Genomic DNA, 20,641 nt, shown 5'->3' with positions numbered 1-20,641 from the left:
TAGGAGTTCGAAACTAGCCTGAGCAAGAGCGAGACCCCGTCACTACTAAAAATAGAAAGAAATTAATTGGCCAACTAAAGATATATAGAAGAAATTAGCCGGGCATGGTGGTGCGTGCCTGTAGTCCCAGCTACTCGGTAGGCTGAGGCAGGAGGGGCACTTGAGCCCAGGAGATTGAGGTTGCTATGAGCCAGGCAGACGCCACAGCACTCTAGCCAGGGCAACAGAGTGAGACTCTGTCTCAAAAAAAACAAAACAAAACAAAACAAAAACCTAAACTACAACTTTATTCAGATTTTACCAAGTTTCCATCAGTGTTTCTTTCTTTCTTTTTCTTTTTTTTTTTCATGTTCCAGAATCCAATCCTCATCTCTCTGATCTGTGATCCTTCCTCAGTTTGTCCTTGTATTTTATGATCTTGATTGATTCGTTTCATTCAACAGATGTTTATTGAACCCTTATTATGCTAGAACTGGAAATAGAAAATTACTCTCATTTAGGAGAGAGATAATAATAAACAAGTAAACAAAATATTTGTGAATTGTGTAAAAGACATAAGGAAAGTAAACAGGACAAAGTGATAGAGTGTGTGTGTGTGTGTGTGTGACTATTTTAATAAAGTCAGAGAAAATCTCTCTGATATGGCATTTATGTTGAGATTGAATTTGAGAAAACATCAGCTTCACAAGATCCTGGAGAGTAGTATTCTAGGCAGAGAGGGTAGCAAATTCAAGGGCTATGAGGCAGGAAAGAATTTGTCATATAGAAGGAAGGAATAGGAGATCTTCACAATAAAGTATATTGAGCAAGGGATAAAGTGGTATAAGATTGGAGAGGTAGGCAAGGGATGAAATATACAGTCCCTTGCAGGCCATGAGAATGATGTTTTATTTTATTCTATATATCCTGGAAAGTACTGGAGGGTTTTGTGAAAAGTCTTAGTTTTTCAAATCTTATTTTTTTTCAAATTTTGGTTCGATTGCAAAATTACAAGAAAGTTACAAGAATAGTAGAAGGAAATTTCATATACTCTTTACTCAGTTTTTCTAATTATATTTTGCCACATTTACAGTTTCATATTCTTTAATAATATATTAAGAGTAAGCTTGAGATAGCACACCTCTTTACTTAAGAATTTCAGTATGTATTATCTAATAATGTGAATATTATCTAACACAATCATGGTATAATTATCAAAATCACAAAACTTAATGTTAATACAATTCTATAATCTACAGCCCATACTCAAATTTTGTCAATTTTTCCAATAATATATTTTACATCTATTTTGAATTTGGATTTAGTTGTCAGGTTTCTTTTTTTGCCTTCAATCTGAATAGTTTTTTGGAATTCCTTTGCCTTTTCTTGACCTTAATAATTTTGAAGCATACAGGCCAGTTATTCTGCAGAATGTCTCTTACTTTTAGTTTGATATTTCCTTACAATGAGATCTGGCTATGCATTTTCTGTCAAGAGTACCATATAAGTGACGTTGTATCCTTCTCAATGCATCATATCAAGACTCACCAATGTCAGTTTGTCCTAATATTACAGCTTTGATCACTTGGTTAATATGATCTCCATAAGGTTCTTCCACTATTGTTACTCCTTTTTTTTTTGGAATGAATATACAATTTGTGTGAGGAGTATATTTTGAGACTATATAATATCTGGTTACTTATCAACCTTTTACCCACTAGTTTCATCTTCTAAGTCCATCATTCTTTCTGTATTATTAATTGGCACTCTACTGTAAAGGAAGGGCTTTCCCCTCTTCATTTATTGTTTATTTTACTGGTATAGATACATAGATTTTCTTTAATTTAATAAATTATAACCCATTATTATCATTCTTATGTTGATGCTTGAATGTTTCTTGTGTTTTGTTTTCTTTTGTTTTGTTTAAAGAATCACTTTGAGTGCTATGTGGAAAATAAATTGTAGAACTTAAGTAGAATCATAGAAAACCCCACAGGAGGCTATTTGGAATAGTTTCTATAGGAGATGGGTGACTTGAAGAGTTTAATGGGGGGAAGCCCAGGTGAGAGTATCGCTTGAGGCCAGAAGTTTGAGACCAACCTGGGCAACATAGTGAGACCCCATCTCTACAAAAATTTTTTTAAAAAATCAGCTAGGCATGGTGACATGCACCTATAGTCCTAGCTACTCAGGAGGCTGAGCTGGGAAGATTGCTTGAGCCTAGGAGTTTGAAGTTACAGTGAGCTTATGATCACACTACTGCACTCCAGTCTGGGTGACTGTGAGACATTGTCTAAAAAAAAAAAAAGAAAAGAAAGAAAGAAAAAAAACCGTTCAATGGCAGTGAAGACAGAACAAAGTAGATATAAGACACTTTTGGACCTAGAATAAAAAGTGCTTATTGATAGATTAACATGGTGTATTAGTCAGGGTTGTCCAGAGAAACAGAACCAATAGGATATGTGTGTGTGTGTGTGTGTCCATAGATAAATTTATTTTCAGGAATTGGCTCACACATTTTAGAGGCTGACAAGTCCAAAATCTCCTAGGTGGGCTAGCAGGCTGGAAATCCAGGAGGACTAATGTTCCAGTTCAAGTGCAAAGGCAGCCTGCTGGAGAATTCTCTTATTCAGAAGAGGCCAGTCTTTTTGTTCTCTTCCGGGCTTCAACTTATTGGATGAGGCCCACCCACACTGGGGAGGACAATCTGCTTTACTCATCTACTGATTCCAAGGTTAACCTCATCCAGAAACACTCATAGATACAGAATACTCTTTTTACAAATATCTGGAAACCCCATAGCACAGTCAAGTTGACCCATAAAATTAATCGTCACATATGAGACATGAGGAAAACTGAACAGTCAAGGCTTTCTCTCAGGTTTCTGGCTTTGGTTAGACCATTTACTGAGAAGAGAGTATTGAAGATAGATGTTGCTAGTCGCACTGTTGAGCTGAAGTTATTTACTTATTTGAATAGGAAATGTAAAGGAGATGCAGTTTTAAAATAAAATGACAAATAAATATTAGGTCTTGATTTTTTAAAAACTGAATTTATGGCTCTTCAAGCCTGACCTTTATTTATGTAATTAAAAATATATACTGATCATCCTTCTTGAAGAAGTTTAGTTTGTCAGCCAAAATCCTTTGCATATTCACACCCCTAGTGTTATTCTACTTTGAGGGAGCATACTTTCAAATTTAAGGAATTGATAGAAAAGGGCAGTATACAAATGAGTTCTTTCACCTGGAGGAAATTACTTACTTCTTTATTCTTTCTTTGAAATAATGTTTTAGTTGAGAAAACTTAGCAAAGAGCCTTTGAGTTTTGATGTACCTTCTTCTTGAGAAATCTCAAGAAGCCAGTGTGAGATACAGGCAAATTTAGCTACATCTCAGGACTGGTTCTAAGCCAGTAGATGTTAACTTTGGAGGGGTGGGGGAGATCATATAACACTTCAGAAATTTGATGACATGCATAGACTTGTGCCCCTGAAAAAATTCACATAAATGCAATGTCATATATGTGACTTCAGGTGTTTTCCAGACTTCTTGACCCTTGGTTATAGGAATCCATCAAGGGAAGGTGATGGAGCTAGCATAAGTAGGACATCTCACCACTAGGAAGCCTGGGGCATAATGGAGGAAGTAGTGCAAGAACCTCCTAGAGCATGTGGCTGTTGGAGTGGTCTAGCAGTAGCAACTGCATCTTTAGGTACAGAGATGCATTGAATGCCTATCCTTGATGTGGCAAGAGGGTACTGATCCTGTTCTCTTCACTAAAAGTAATTTTGTTGATGAATGTCATTATCAAAGCCAGTATTTTTGAAAGGAGAGGCCAATCTGCCCTGTCCCCCAAACACTATAATGCCATCCAATCCCAAAGGAGAAACCTGAATGCCACAGCACAGTTCTACCAGAGGTAAGAGGCCCACGCATGAATCTTTCTTTCTGCCACCACCACCGTGCCCCTCCTCCTCTAGTCTAAGCTATTATTATGTATCACTATATTCCAAATACAATAAATTCTTTATTTTTTTTTGTAATTGAAATCTAGATTATTAATGGGCCACAGGGCTGCTTGGGTGTAAAAACTATCATTTAGACTTCCTTTAGCCAAGCATGCCTGACTTCTGGCCCATGGGATGTAAACAGATGTGGTGTGTGCAACTTCCAGGTACTGCCCTTTCTCGTTCTTTTCCTCCTTCCTGTTAGATGAAATTCAGATATAATAGCTGGGGCTTCCGAAGTCATTTTGAACCAGAAACTGATCTGGCCAGTGGAAAACACATGTGGTAGAACAATAGGGTAGAAGGAACCCTAATGTCTGACTCGTTGGACTCTCGTACCACATGAACTGACTACCTCTGGACGTCTTGGAAACAAAATAAACTTAGATTGGTTTTCAGTTACTACTATTTTGTTTTTTCTTTGCTATAACTCACAGCTGAACCTAATACAACTCGATAATATATTCTACCTTTGGCTTCCCAAATCCAGTGCCACACAGAAGCCATATAATTTGAAAGCACGAATTAAATTGTCATGGTGGCTCATGCCTGTCCTCCTAGCACTCTGGGAGGCCGAAGCAGGTGGATCACTCAAGGTCAGAAGTTCGAAACCAGCCTGAGCAACAGCGAGACCCCGTCTCTACTAAAGAATAGAAAGAAATTAATTGGCCAACTAAAAATATAGAAAAACAAATTAGCCGGGCATGGTGGTGCACACCTGTAGTCCCAGCTATTAGGGAGAGTGAAGCAGAAGGATTGCTTGAGCCCAGGAATTTGAGGTTGCTGTGAGCTAGGCTGACACCATGGCACTTTAGCCCAGGCAACGAGTGAGACTCTGTCTCAAAAAAAGAATACATCAGGTCCTCAAATAACATCATTTTGTTCAAAGTCATTTCATCATAATGTTGATGAGAAAAAAAATTGATTCCATTCAGGACCACTGTATGTATGAAATTTACACCTTCTCATGTGTGCCTGGGTTTTCTCCAGGCACTCTGGGTATTCTGGTTTTCTCCTACATCCCAAAGATGTGCATGTTCCATTAACTGGCATGTTTAAATGGTCCCGGTCTGAGCACACCTTGCATGCAGCAGCGATGTTGTTTTCTTTCCACGCTTGGTTCCTGGCAGTGCCCTGGGGCGTTGGGAGTAGTCTCCAGCCAACCTTGACCTTGAACTAGAATAAGTCAGTAAATAATTGTCTTACTTATTTTCAGTAATCTTTCTTATTCTCTCTCTTTCTCTCTTGCTCTCGCTCTCGCTCTCTCTTTTTTTTTTCTTTTCTTGAGACAGAGTCTCGCTCTGTTGCCCAGGCTAGAGTGTGGTGGTGTCAGCCTAGCTCACAGTAACCAAACTCAAACTCCTGGGCTCAACTTCCTGAGTAGCTGGGACTACAGGCGTGAGCCACCATGCCCAGCTAATTTTTTTGTATATATTTTTAGTTGTCTAGCTAATTTCTTTCTATTTTTAGTAGAGACAGGGTTTTGCTCTTGCTCAGAATCTTTCTTAAATGTTAGCATAGTTCACATTGATTTTTTTTTTGAGACAGAGTCTCACTCTGTTGCCCAGGTTAGAGTGAGTGCCGTGGCATCAGCCTAGCTCACAGCAACCTCAAACTCCTGGGCTCAAGCGATCCTGGTGCCTCAGCCTCCTTGAGTAGCTGGGACTACAGGCATGCGCCACCATGCTGGCTCATTTTTTCTATATATATTAGTTGGCCAATTAATTTCTTTCTATTTTTAGTAGAGACGGGGTCTCGCTCTTGCTCAGGCTGGTTTTGAATCCTGACCTCGAGCAATCCTCCCGCCTCGGCCTCCCAGAGTGCTAGGATTACAGGCGTGAGCCACGGCGCCTGTCCCTGATTTCAATGTTTAATATTAGAATTGTTTTGGATTTAGTAAGTTTGGTGATGCCATAAATATGCTGTAGGAACTTAACTCTTGTTTTCTATCAATTAGCCTATGGTAAAGTTGGTTTCATTGTACATCATTTCGCTTAAAGTTGCAGTTTTCAAGAACCTATGGTATATGTTATGTAAGGACTTACTGTATATAGTCACATAACCACCACTACAATTATGACATATAACATTTCCAACATCCCCAAACTTCCCTCAGGTCTCTCCCACACTCCTATCCCTTGACAATTATTTATCTGCTGTCAATTAGATATGGTTTTTAAAATTGATGTGTTTTGTTGTTTCCTTTTCCTGTTAATCCTTACTTCTCCATTTCCCATCTTAAACAAAATCCTCAGAAGCTATTTAAATATGCTTATCCCTACACTAATGAGCTCAACTGCAACATTCTCTTGGTTTCTCTGTTATGTAGATATTTTTTATCCATTTTAATTTTTCGCTGCTGTTGGCAGGTCTACATTTGCAACCAGAACCCTTTCTAATAGGTTTCCTTATTCATACCCTTTGATTATTACTAACCATCTGATTAGCTGTAAAATATTTTATGTTACCAGAGCAACTAAGAAAATCAGGTTTTATGTAATATAAAGTCAAGTAGGTTATTTGCTTGAGAAGGAGAGGATGTTTTTACTCATTTTCTGTGGAGTAAATTATATAAACTAACTTGATAGTGGACTATTTATATTAGATCAGTTTTGGTTTCTTATTATTTACTCTTAGAAATGGCCTAGCTCCACTTTCTGAAAAAGTATGCATTATTGAATAGCTAGGTACAAAGGCATGAAATTTCTTCTCTCCCTCCCTCCCTCTCTTCTCCTTCTTTTCCTTCTTTATATTTCAATTTTACTTATTTCTGTTGAAAATCAGTGAAATTGCTATTCGAGTGGTATATTTTACTTTCCTTGTGTAAGTAGAACTGAGATAACTTTACTAAGTTTATTAAGTATTAGTGTTTTGTCTTCTATCAAAATAATATTAAAAATAATATTGTTATGTGAGATGACAATGGCAGGTTTGCTCAATCTGTTTTCTTTAAAATATCCAAAATGGTATTTGGGTCCGCGCTTTTTTAGAATTTCAAAAAACCCTGCAATATTTCTATATTCACTACATAAGAAGCAGGAATTATAATAAATAGGTCATTTTTAAAAAGTATTCATATAATAAATGCAAAAACTTTTGGAAATTATTGAAATTTTCTCAAGCATACCTATTAGCTGTAGGAAATCATTTTCAAGATCAGCTTCCTCTTGTTGGTGTCATTGCAAGTATCCAGTAGGTGGTTTTATTTTACTGCTTGAATTTCGCTTTAGGATTTTTGGCTTTACTCTTGATTTTCTTTTTGCAAGGAAATACAGGTATAAGCTTCTGAACCATGGAAATAATAAAACAATGTGTAATTAAATCCAAAACATTGACACAACAGTCATGCTTGAATATTATAACAAATATATTATAACAACTAAATAATGTTCATGCTCACAATATTTTTCATGCTAAAAAAATACTATACTTACTAATTTCTTTAGCAAGTCTCACATGATATCCATTCAATATATCTTTTATATTCAGGCCCATTATTTGGGAAAGTGGTTGGTTTACAATTGTATGTAACTTAGTGTTTTATGACATCCCACTCTGTAGATGACCTCAGAACTAGGTATTGTCGTCATCTCCTTTAGTCTTGTTTTCTTACTTCCCACCCACATCCCAGGACTCAATCTTTCTTTCTTTGCTAATACAGGCTTTAAATGCCTTGGGCATGCATAAAAAGCAAGAGTCAGAATAAACAGCACATCTGAAGCCTGAGAGATCTATGGTCTAGTCAGTCAAGAAGTGCTAAGAAAGAAAGCTGGTCAAAACCAACAAACATCTTAGCTAGTGAGCTCATGAAGGATTCCAGTTAGAGTAGAACACAGTCTATTTGTTCATCTGGCCAAGGCCTACAGGTAAATGTAAGGTTGACAACTAAGAGAATACCATCCAGGGAAGGAATAATAACGTCTAGTAGAAAGAAAACAGAATTCTAATTATGGCTCTGACATTATATAGTTGTTTGACAAAAAAAAATTGGAGTAAATATATGTTCTTGCCAGTATTTTATGAAATAAATGGGTGATTATGGAGTTTTTGCAGCATTGATTTCAGATTTAAAATAGGCATCAGTGGTTGTCCAAGCCAAATTTCTATAGTTTCCAAGCTTCACACAATGTCCCTCATAACTGACCAGCTAGCTCTTCCAGTGATAGAGAATGCATTATCTACTGAGGCAATGTGTCTCATTTTGTATAGCTCTATTTCAGTGAGTCTTAAACTTTTTGGTCTTAGTACCTCTTTATACTCTTAGAAATTATTGAGGATTCCAAAGAACTTATATTTATGTGGAAAATAGCTATTATTATATATTATATTATAAATTAAAATGCACCATTTTAGTATTTAATTATTAATTTAAAATAATAATAATAAATCTATTACATAGTAACAAATTTTTTAATTTAACATTTATATTTTCAAAAATTATAGTGGGAAGAATGGAATGGTTTATCTTTCTAAAAATCTCTTTAATGTCTGGCTTTATAAAGGGTTTTCATTTCTTCTTTTGTATGATATAACATGTCATGCAGTCTCTGGAAAATGCCAAATGTACACAGGTAAGAAAATGAGAGTCTAAAAGGCAAATAAAAACTTATTATTTTGAATACAGTTATAAACTTGTAGAACCCTTGAAAAGGTCTTAGTTGCCTCTGGGGTTCCTGCATCACACTTTGACAACCATTGCTCTAATTATTTATAAAAGAATTTCCTTTATATTGAGCCCACATTTTCTTTCTACTTATATGGTCCTTGTACTAATCTTAAGAAATATAAAGAATAAGTCTGATCTCTGTTTTTTGGTTTTGTTTTTTTTTGAGACAGAGTCTCACTTTGTTGCGCAGGCTAGATAGAGTGAGTGCCCTGGCGTCAGCCTAGCTCACAGCAACCTCAAACTCCTGGGCTAAGCGATCCCACTGCCTCAGCCTCCCGAGTAGCTGGGACTACAGGCATGTGCCACCAAGCCTGGCTCATTTTTTCTATATATATTAGTTGGCCAATTAATTTCTTTCTATTTTTAGTAGAGACGGGGTCTCGCTCTTGCTCAGGCTGGTTTTGAACTCCTGACCTTGAGCAATCTGCCCACCTCGGCCTCCCAGAGAGCTAGGTTACAGGCGTGAGCCACCTCGCCTGGCTATTAGACTTTATATTTAAAATGTGTTTCTCATAGGCAGTATTTAATTGGTTCTTGTTTTTTTTTTTTTATCAAATTTGACAATCTTTTCCTTTTAATTGAAGGATCACACTATTTACACTTAGTGTGATTATTCATATGGTTAGGTCTAAGTCATTGCCTTGCTACTGGTTTTCTTTCCATCCAATTCATTTTTTGTTCCCTATGTCCTCTTTTGCTGCCTTCTTTTGGATTAATTAAATATTTTACATGATTTCACTTCATCTCCTCTTTTGACTCTTTTGTGTTGTTGCTATGTTAGAGGTTGCTCTAGTAGTCATACTATAAATCATTAGCATATTCTACCTTTGATATTACATTACTTCACATATAAGATGTATATATTACTTCCTGTATAAGACATTTACAATAGCATATTTGCATTTATCTTTCCCTAGCCTTTGTACTACTGTTATCATGTATTTTACCTTTATGTTATCTTATAAAGTCCACAATACTTTATTATTTTTGCTTAAACAAGGAATTATCTTTCAAGGAGATTAAAATATTAAGAAAAAAATCTTATGTATTTATTCATGGGTCTTATATACCATATATAAGACCATATATTCCATATTCTCCTTCTTTCTGGTGTTCTTTATTCTTTTATATAGATCAATATTGCCACTTGGTGTCATCTTCCTTCTGCCTGAAGGACTTCTTTTAACATTTCTTGTGTGTAGATGCTTTGGGTGATGAAGTATTTTTTTAGTGTCTGAAAACTTCCTTATTTCACCTTCAGTGGGCCCTGAGTACTGCTCACTGCCCCTCTCATCTTTTGAGGTGATTCTTTCCCTAGACTACAATCATTTCTTCATACCCATGTCCTGGCCATATTCTGCTGAACACTCTGCATCTCTCCTCTGTGCAGCTTTCTCTTCTCCAGCACTCTGCTCTGCAAATTATAGCAATCTCCGCTAGCATTAGAGATTTTCTGTGGACCCCGGGTCCTGCCCCACCCCCCACCACTCAATTTCTTGAAAACTGTCTCAAGGAAGTAAACTGTTCACCTACTTTCTTCTTGTCTTTTAGGGACGCTGTCCTTCATCATCTTATATCTGGTGTCTTTAATTTTTCCTTTAATTTTTTTCTTTTACATATTTCAGATGGAGGTTAAATCTGGTCCCTGTTACTTCATCTTGGCTGGAAGTGGAAGTCTCTCTATTGGCTGTAGTTTTAATGTCAGCTTTTTTATATTCCATTTTTTAAAATTTTTTAAAGTTTTGTCTTTGTTTCACCACTGCCTCGGCTGCTTTCACCTCCTATAGTCCTTTGGTCTAGTAAATTTTCATTTGTTCTAATGAGCTGGAGTATGGGGATAATTGTACCTTCTCTTCAAAGAGCAGACAGTTGATTTGCTTTAATGCTCACTGAAGCAATCTGTTTTCCTACCTTTTTTGCGAGTTGCAAAATCTTTGTCCTTGTCCTCTGGAGCTTCCACAAGTAATTATAAAGCAAAATGAAAGGTGTTTTTTTTTTTTCCAACTAACCTGTGTACTGCTTTGAACTCTGCTAAAGCTCTTACTTGTATTTATAAGTAATTTTTTTTTGCTAATTAATAGCAGCCTGCTAACTCCCTCAACCTTATAGTTCTTCTAAACTTTTCCCAACTCTCAGTAAATTGAGAAAAGATTATGAATGTATGAAAATTCCTCACTCCCCTCTCTCACCTTATGTCTTATTTGCCTCTTTCTTGCTTCTGAGTGCATTGAGCTTTTCGGTGGATTTGCCATTAAAATTCCTAGAGGCAGTCTGCTGGAACAAATGATATCTTGATGTCCCTTATAGTTCTACAAATCTAAATTTTAATATCCGTCATCATTCTAGTACTTTCCTTTGCTAAGAAAGAGGTGGTGGGTAAATTGTGCGAGTGACAGGACTATCAAGAGTTGCAGTAGGGCTGTTTCTCTATTTTGCAAAGATAGCATTTCATCACGGTTATGACATTGTTATTATGTAGCTCCTCCAGGATCATAGCATATTAAAGACTTTTCCAGGCATCAAAATCAGATCTTGAGTACAAAAGTAATTTTAGAAATGATATACATATTACTAATTTATAAAAGGATAGTTTCTTCAGTTTAAAACATTTCTTGATATATAAAAATGCAACTATAATTTCTTCACTATAATGTTGTGATATTTGTGTCATAAGTAAGCTTTACAGGGTTTAATAGTGTCTTGAGTAAATTATAATAATAATTATATATCAATGAAAAACTTAAATTGGTTCAAAACCAGCCTGAGCAAGAGCGAGACCCCGTCTCTACTATAAATAGAAAGAAATTAATTGGCCAACTGATATATATATAAAAAATTAGCCGGGCATGGTGGCGCATGCCTGTAGTCCCAGCTACCTGGGAGGCTGAGGCAGGAGGATCGCTTGAGCCCAGGAGTTTGAGGTTGCTGTGAGCTAGGCTGACGCCACGTCACTCACTCTAGCCTGGACAACAAAGTGAGACTCTGTCTCAAAAAAAAAAACAAACAAACAAAAAAAAAAAACTTAAATTGATACTTTATAATAAGTTTTACACTAGTGGGATAGTCTTCACTATCTACTAGGTTAGCTTTCTTATAGGATTATTGTATTAAATGTTTACACATTTTATAAAAAAATTATGATCAGCCATGTTTGTGTATGTATCAGTTAATGATTTATGATTAATATGATTAAAAGAAAAAGTATAGCTTCATTTCTTCTCATTATGAGTGTATCTTTATGTGCAACTGCAATTTAGAATAGTATTAAAATAATCTAGTTTGGCACTAAATATTTTTCTTACATATAATTATTTTTAATTATACATTTTGTGAAACATCTACATAGGAAAAGATAAATGCAGAATACTACAATGATCACTTACATTGTTTCATTGCTCTTATTTAGTTAAAACAACATTTTGTGATATTAATAAATATTTAATCCTGGGATTTTTAATGAACCTCAACAATATCCACATTTGACCATATTTATATTCAGGCTTTGCCAAGATCCCTTTAATTTTAATATGCTATGAGCCTCATAGTGTTATACTATTAAAGGATTCACATTTAGTCTGCAATTGGAAGGGAATTAATAAAATATTAAAAACACAGGAAAAACATGATAAAGGTAGGCATATCAGTACATTTTCACCAGTAGACATATCTGTCTACATGGAAAACAGAAGCATAAAGGTAAGATTGCTCTTAAACATAGAATCAGAGCAAGGACACTTAATGAGATAATCTTGATGGCTTCTGTCATTAAGATGTTTTACCTTGGTTTATCTTTTTTTTAATATTAAATGTAATAATTTACGTAATTTATTATTAGTTTCTTTTTTTTTATTTTAGTGTATTATGGGGTGTTAAGGTTAACAAGTGTTAAGGTTACTTATATTGCCCATGCCCCCCTCCCCCCTCGAGTAAGAGCTTCAAGCATGTCCATCCCCCAAACGTTGCACATCTTACTCGTTGTGGTTGTATATACCCCACCCCTTCTCCCCCCTTGACCTTGGTTTATCTGACTCCTGACAGGGAAGACCTACTGCACATTCCAGAGAATGCTATCCATAGGCAGGAACATTTGCTCCTGTGTACAGTATTGGAGTTTTACTATAAAATTTGAACCCTGCTCTTTCTCCTGTTATCCATTCTTTAAAACTATAGCACCTGAAATCCACTAAGAAAAATAAAAAGCAAATTATCAATTACCTTCTGAAATTTAACATGGTATATTTTGACTATGCTTAGTAGAAGCAGATTTAACCTAGATTGACCAAAGAATTAATTTAAAAATTGAAAGTTTTCTATATAATTATTAGAGATGAAACCTACCAAGTTTTCTTTTTTTCTCTTTTGGTCTTTGTTGCAAACCTGGGCCCCCTTCCTTCCATCATTGCAGCATAAAGAATGTAAGAGAACAGGAAAGTAGCATTGGTAACATTTTCAGTTAGAGCAAGATGCATTTAAAGTGAAGCAATAGCATTTCTGCTAATCTTTCAACAAAATTCTACTCTCTAACACTGTAAGAGTGAAGATTTCTCCTTAGACAGTATAAATTTAAGTGCATGATGATTATGCCACTTTGATTTAGATAGTACAGTTTGAATTTGTTAATTCAAAGCTGCAAAATAATCTTAAACCATGATTGTGTGTAACCATATCTTATCAAAGCAAAATTTGCTGGTTGGGTATGTTACCATATTCCATAGATAAAATGCTGATCAAAGTGAATACCTACTTTGAGTCCATTTCTGTTGAAAGAAGGCCTTGGAAGATTACATACCACACTTAACTTGGATATCTGTAAAATCTGAGGTATCCAGAGCAGCATTAATATTCTAAACCTCATAAATATCACTGGAATAGAATCTCTTAGAATTGCTATGCAGTTATTCTAATTGACAGGGGTAGACTGTAGTAATTAAAAGATAGAAAATGCAAAGTTCAGGGAAGAGACCTGGCTAGGAGAGTTGAATTCAAAACCTTAACAAGTGGTAGGTCACTTATTAGCTGTGTGATTTGGGGAGAGTTACTATCCTCTCCACGATGCGGTTTCCTTAACATCTAAAATGTAGATGATAATAGCAACTGCTTTTGTAAAAATTAATAATGGGGCACATAGTAGACATTTGAAATGTTAGTTCCTACTGTTATTCTTTTCCCATGTTCTACAGGAGTCTACATGTTCTAGTCCAGTCTACAACTTTTTTGAAGGGAACAGGAACAGAATGCACGCCTGTTCAAAGATACATATTTTGTATCTCAATCCCTCAACCCAGCAAACACAGCATATGTAATTGAAACAAAAGTTTCACAAAATAGTATTTACTTACCATACTACGTGCCATGTACTTTGTATTATTAATTATTGTCCCTCTCCTATTAGAACTGAAGTGCCATAGGGTAGGGGTGTTGGTCAGTTTGGCTTCACTTGTGTACCGCCAGAACCTAGATCAGTGGTTGGCACCCAGGAAATAATTTTTTTTGAGGGAGGATGAATGAATGAATGAACAAATGGTTAACTATCACACAATGGTGTTGTTTTCAAAGTGTTTTTCTTATTTATTCCACAAGCAGAAGTTATTAATGTAATTATCAGCATTGTTGATCTTAAATACATGATATGTAGCAGAGAGACTGCCCTATATATATTTTTAAAGTTTCTTAATTTCTATTCCTTCCGTTTAGGGGAAGTAAAACCAAAAAGGTGGTTATATTGTTGTTAATTGTGCTCGTGATGGAGGCGGCGGGGTGGATTTCTGTTTCTAAGGAGGACGACCAGTAAAAGTCTTATCAAGACCCTCTGGGATCCAAAGTATTATTACCTGTGGCTGCTTGATCCTTGGAGTCCAGAGCTAGCCTGGTTTGGTAAGCAGCAAGGGAAGAAACCGGCAGAATATTTTCTTAAAGGATCCCCTGATGCAACTGTTTACAGTTTTCATGTCAGGACCCAGGGGGAGCTTTGGGCCACAGCCTACTACATTCTATTCATTCCCAGTACCTGGGCTCAGGCAAAAAGCGTGGCGGGCTGCGGGGGCGCAGGATCTGAGCAGCCGGGCGGCCGTGGAGCTCAGATTCCGACAAGGACTGCGGGCTGAGCATTCTCGCCGCCTCACCTGGCCGCCGCCGGGTCGCACGCCCACGCTGGTCCGCCCCAGCGGCGACAGGTGAGTCGCAGCCGCGGGCAGAGCACACAGCCTGGGGGGTGGGGGGTCGACGCCCGCGCCCGGGGCAGCCCGGAGCTGGAGTAGCAGGGTCGGGGCGGCGGCGGGGAGAGGGAGGGCAGGGAGGCGGGAAGTGTTCCCGCACGGGGGCGTTGACACCTGCCCGGGGGAGGAGCCAGAGAGGAACCTGGCTACTTGCTGCTCCGAGGCACCGGAGTCGGGAGAACCCATCCCGACCATGAAGGGCGCCAAAGGCATTGAGAACCCGGCTTTCGTCCCTTCCACCCCAGACACCCCGCGCCGCTCGTCTGCGTCGCCGTCCCAGGTGCAGGTGTCTGCCTTGTCCTCCGTGCCCCAGACAGAGGATTCCCGGCCCCAGGAACCCCGGGAGCCCCAGGAACCCCAGAAGTCGCCGGAGCCACCTCTGCCTTCAGCAACTGCCCCCGTCTCCCCGGAGCAGCCCGGGCCACAGCCGCTGTCCGAGTGTGAGGAGGGGCCTTGCGGATGGAGGAACTTCCACCCCCAGTGTCTCCAGCGTTGCAACACGCCCCAGGGCTTTCTGCTTCACTACTGCCTCTTGGCCCTCACGCAAGGTACAGTCCGGCGCCCGCTCGCGCGGTCGGGCCGGGCGCGGCGAGCCCGGAGCGGGCAGGTGCGCGGGGAGCCCCGGGCGCGGTCTCGGCCTTGCGCCCTTGCGCCCCGCGCGCCCTCCCGACCCGGCCCCCAGACCCGCGTCTGCCTCCCACATCTCAGCCTCTCCTTTAGGGCAGCGTTTGAAACTTGCCACACAAGCTTCTCTACCCTGCCCCCTTCTGTGGTCTGCCTCATTTTAGCGGATTCCAATTCCCCTCCAGGGTCTTAAGATTACCAGAACTTTCCTTCGGGAAAAGTATACCCTGGGGGAGCTTATTTTACAGGATGAAAGCATACCTTTCGCTGAATCCCTTGTTAAAGGGATTTGTTTTCACGTTGTATCTGCGGGCGACGGATTAATACATTCGCAGATGGGAGTAGGATGTTTCTCAAAGGAGAAAGCTATTTGAAATCCATAGTGTAGATTAGATAGAAGCAGTCACTTTTTTGTGTGAGTTTGAGAGAACGTGGGCACTAGGGGAGCCGCCCGGTGAGTAAATTAGCGAAGGCTTCCCGCGTTGCTGGAGGGTAAGCCTTAATTAGTTGTTCAGTCACGGTAGTTTTTCAGTATCTGTTTTGTTCTGGGTAGGATCTCTTTTTGGATTCTTCTGGGAGTTGCAGATTAAGTTCAGGTTTATACCCTTAGGAGGTTGCCATCTAAGTCGAGTTTGGAGGGATACGGTGGAGGGAGAATGGTTCTCTCGATAGAAATAGAAAAGGTAAAAGCTGCTAGCGTGTTAATACACCCCAATACAGGGGATGAAAGAAATGGGAAGTTACATCAAGGTGACAAATTGAAGAGGGGTGGAGCTAAGGGGAGTGTCTCGAAGGACATGCTGAAGGTTAGTTTGAATTAGCATGCACCTATTTTTTGGTCACTCGAGTCATAGTCTCAAATTATTATGTAAGTAATCAATCAAAGATTGGGAGAAATGCAATCTTAAAAATATTTTTGAGGGGTTGGAAATTGCTCTTGCTTAAGTTAACAGAAAATGAAATCGAAGAATGTATGTACTTTTTGTTCTTATTCCTGCTTCCCCTCTCCAAGGAATCCAGTACCCCTTGCTTTTGCACGTTAGGTGCTAAGTAACTATTTGCTGATTGGAAGTCAGCTGCAGCTCTTCTACTGAAGGTAGATTTTGTGCCTACAGTTACTTCCTTTTCCACCTTTTTTTGTCCCCACCAAAGTTCCCCTTGTGTTAATGTGTTGATCGCAGTTGTCCAAAATCAGTGATTGTGAAGACTCTGAGTGTCAAGGAATGAGAAGTTCAAAAAACTGGACACAAGTAAAAACTTTATCTTGTGTTTGGCCGGGCACGGTGGCTCACACCTGTAATCCTAGCACTCTGGGAGGCCGAGGCAAGGTGATCGATTGAGGTCAGGAGTTCGAGACCAGCCTAAGCAAGAGTGAGACCGGTCTCCACTATAAATAGAAAGAAATTAATTGGCCAACTAATATATATAGAGAAAAAAATGAGCCGGACATGGTGGCGCATGCCTATAGTCCCAGCTACTCGGGAGGCTGAGGCAGGAGGATCGCTTGAGCCCAGGAGTTGGAGGTTGTTGTGAGCTAGGCTGACGCCACGGCACTCACTCTAGCCTGGGCAACAAAGTGAGACTCTGAAAATAAAAACAAACAAAAAAAACTTTACCTTGTGTTTTATCTTAAATTTCTTCTGAGACTTCTATATTATTCCAGAATATATAATTTTATATATAATATAAAATATTGTTTAAATTTATTATCAAATATAATTGTCACTCTTAGAAAAATGTGTCAGGTTTAGTCTAGTTCCTCATGTACCTAGAAGTTCCCAATTTAAGAAGCATTATCTGAGAGGAGAGTGACCCAATAAATTAATTCATGTTTCAGTTTAAGTTTGAATGACTGGAAACATTATTATCGCCATGTTTTTCAAACATAGTCCTTAGGAAAACTATTTTGTAGAATATTAATAGATGTTTAATTGGGAAGAAAAAACTTGTCAAAAGAGTTGATTTTATTTAACCCAACATTTCTCAAGGACAAACAGGGTTTCTTTTAGCAATTAATATCATAATGTGCTTCCTATCTTCATGCATTTGCAATAGAGATGTACAGTAGTTTGAGGTGTGTCGTGGCATTTTTTTTTTTTAAAGCAGTGTGTTCTTGGAACTTACATAACATAGAATTCACGTTGGAATTCATAGGATTAAAGTACTATCCTTGCAAAGAAGTTTACAAATTTACTTTTCCAAAGAGAAGTTTTACCAAGAAAGGCAATAATTTCTCATGACTGATTTTTAATGAGTATGGCAGTTGTGTTGAGAAGTTGATTTTTGGATGGGGAAATTTTCATATTATCAGATAAGCTTATCTCCTTATAAAAATATCCTTCCTAGGTAGTTAAGATACTTATAATGCCAGGACTTGTAATTGGTTTATAGTCTTATTAAGTCAGTATAAAAGTAAAAATCATGTTTAGACTTTTGAAACTTGTTATATTCATTTTTCTTGAAATATATTTTCAGTTAGTCTTGATAAAGTAAAATTTAAAGAGATTATACAAATACAAGTCATGACTTGAGTATACTCATTCTGATAATTAATGAATGAAAACAGTTTATAATACCTCTTAAGTAAAAGAAATAACTAGTTAAAATTTGATCATATGCTTTTTATCTTCACTCTATAGTAATGTTTAAACTCCTGTAAATTTAATCTATATCTGGACAGAACATTTTTAAGTTAGTCAAAACCAATTTTGTTTTTCTTTGTTTACCATCTATTCCTTCATTATAGTTATAATAAGCAGATAAAGTATAGGGTTTTTTTTTTTTCTTTTACTTTGTTTATGATTTAGAATGCTAGTGGCCGAAATAAGACTCTTAGCTTATGTTTATTTTTGCTCCAGAACTTTTTAAATAACTTAATATCTGTAAGAGTGGAGAGCACAATTTCTCCTTTTTAGGACTGAATCAGGGTACTCTCTTGTTGTAGATAAGTATATTTAAGGATTGAGTAATTTGGGAAGTAATTGAGTGTAACTGCAGTGGCCTGTGGGGTCACTTATACCTTTCAGACTGTCTTAAGTGAGGTCTATACTACAAATTGGAAACTCTCCAGCAAACTTTTATGGGACTTAACCAGGCTGACTTTTTGTTGGTCATTTAAAGAAAAATGAATTACAAATGGTTAACTGCAATTTAGTATGTAGCAAGCATCAGTTTTGTTGAACACCTGAAAATTCACAAGTGTACAATTTATAAAGCACACTTATTTTCAGGAAAGTATGTTTGGGTATAGTCGAGTTGCCCAACTATAAAACTTCCAGACTTTTAAAATCGGCACATTTAAAAATACCAAAAATCCCATGAAAAACCAAACTTTAGTACATTGTGTTAATAAATATGATATATATGGTAAAGTTGTAATAATGCACATAAATTTGCTTTTCTCTTTTTTTAGGTATTGTAGTTAATGGCCTAGTAAATATTAGCATTTCTACTATCGAGAAACGTTATGAAATGAAGAGTTCACTGACTGGCCTGATATCATCAAGTTACGATATTTCATTCTGTTTGCTGTCTTTATTTGTATCATTCTTTGGTGAAAGAGGACACAAGCCAAGATGGCTTGCATTTGCATCCTTCATGATAGGACTGGGAGCACTTGTATTTTCATTGCCACAGTTTTTCAGTGGAGATTATCAATTGGGGTTCATTTTTGAAGGTAAGTTTCTGTTGTGTTTATGTTTGTTTTAGTCCAAAGAAGTAGTTTAAAACTAGGTTGTTAACTTTATATTGCAATTCACTTGTACAGTAGGGTAAAGGTTTAAATCTCTTCCACTGCTCACTGCTTCATTTATTATGTGAATTATGTGAGGTAGGGCATTACAGAGGCAGACTGTACATTATTCATTGCTTCAGTGGTTCACCCAAGTTTTTAATCTTTTGATTCTCATTCCCAATATTATAGACAATCCTTCTCAAAAAGAGATGACTGCTTTCCTTTGCAGGTGTTGTGACCTCATTGGAGTTCTGAGATCTGGAATTTTTCCCTTTGTGCTTTTATTTTCTGTGTTTACAGCTCTGGGCCCTGGACATGTTGATTCTTGGTTTGAGACAAAGAGAGGTGACGTTTATAGAAGTGGGACATTTCCTAAGAAAAGTCTACTGTTGAAACTATCTCTACTTTTGGCTCTAGTTTAGAGACACAGAACTTCAGAGTGACCTACACTGTTGCTCTGCTGTTGCTGTGGTTAGATAAAGAACATTATTAATGTTCTTTATACATTATTCAAAGGCTCAGAAAGGAAATTTGATTATTTAACTTTTTTTTACAAAGAATCATTTTTAATGGAAAAACAATTATGGTAGAGCCAGAGGCATGTGCTAATGAAAGTAGACCTTAACATTTTTATGTCCTTCCTGAGACTCTTAATAGCAAATATTGAAATAATTAGGAATAAAATCAGATGGTTACAAATTTGGAAGCTTTCAAGGGTTATGTAAATGGAGAAAAGCCTTCGGAGAGAAATGAGAATTGAAGCCTGCTACGCTATAGGAGTTATTTTTAAAATGTTAAGATTGTTATAGTTGTGTGTTAATATTGAAAATTAATGTTTGCTATAGTTTGGATCTCTGTCCCCTCAAACCTCTCGTTGAAATTTGATCCCCAGTGTTGGAGGTGAGGGCATAATAGGAGGTGTTTGGGTGATGGCAGTAGATCTCTCATGAATACATTAATGCCCTCTGAGTGTAGGGTGGTGAGTGAGCTCTTAGTCTGTTAGTTCACAAGACAGCTGATTGTTAACAAGAGCCTGGCACCTCCCCTCTTGCTTTCCTACTTCCTCTCTTACCATGTGATCTCTGCACACGCTGGCTCCCCTCCCACCATGAATAGAAGCAGCTGGGGTCCCTCACCAGAAGCAGATGCTGGTGCCATATTCTTATACAACTTGCAGAACTGAAATAAACTTGTTTTCTTGATAATTTACCCAGCCTCAAGTGTTTCCTTCATAGCAACACAAATGGACTAAGATAATATTAAAGTATTAATCTCTCCCAAGACCAGTTTTCCAATTCTAGAATGTTAACAAAAAGGAAAATAGTCTTCTATACCAAAGTATATATTATACAGCATGATTTTAGGAGTGCACTTTTTAGGTATGTAGACTTCATTTTAGAAGTAAAAAATAGAAT

At 37.6% G+C, this 20,641-nt stretch overlaps 1 protein-coding gene and 1 long non-coding RNA gene across 2 annotated transcripts in view; one reads left to right on the top strand and one right to left on the bottom strand.

Annotated features, from left to right (window-relative positions):
* Positions 1-278: 278 nt before the first annotated feature.
* On the bottom strand, positions 279-14,920 carry LOC142873689 (uncharacterized). The gene is made up of 4 exons (XR_012921645.1): positions 14,486-14,920; positions 12,993-13,044; positions 7,116-7,273; positions 279-472 (listed from the first exon to the last, which is right to left on the bottom strand). It is a non-coding gene; the product is annotated as an uncharacterized LOC142873689 (long non-coding RNA).
* A 95-nt stretch (positions 14,921-15,015) lies between these two features.
* Positions 15,016-20,641, top strand: part of SLCO4C1 (solute carrier organic anion transporter family member 4C1) — a 62,370-nt gene continuing 56,744 nt past the window's right edge. The window contains exons 1-2 of the mRNA XM_012773547.2: positions 15,016-15,417; positions 18,906-19,169. Coding sequence (XP_012629001.2) covers positions 15,063-15,417; positions 18,906-19,169 — 619 coding nt within the window. The 5' untranslated portion in view covers positions 15,016-15,062. The remainder of the gene's footprint in view (positions 15,418-18,905; positions 19,170-20,641) is intronic.

This window comes from Microcebus murinus, chromosome 11 (assembly GCF_040939455.1).
Source record: "Microcebus murinus isolate Inina chromosome 11, M.murinus_Inina_mat1.0, whole genome shotgun sequence".
Classification (NCBI taxonomy): domain Eukaryota; kingdom Metazoa; phylum Chordata; class Mammalia; order Primates; family Cheirogaleidae; genus Microcebus; species Microcebus murinus.
The sequence above is the reverse complement of the archived record's forward strand: the minus strand, read 5'-3'. Positions and strand labels throughout refer to the sequence as shown.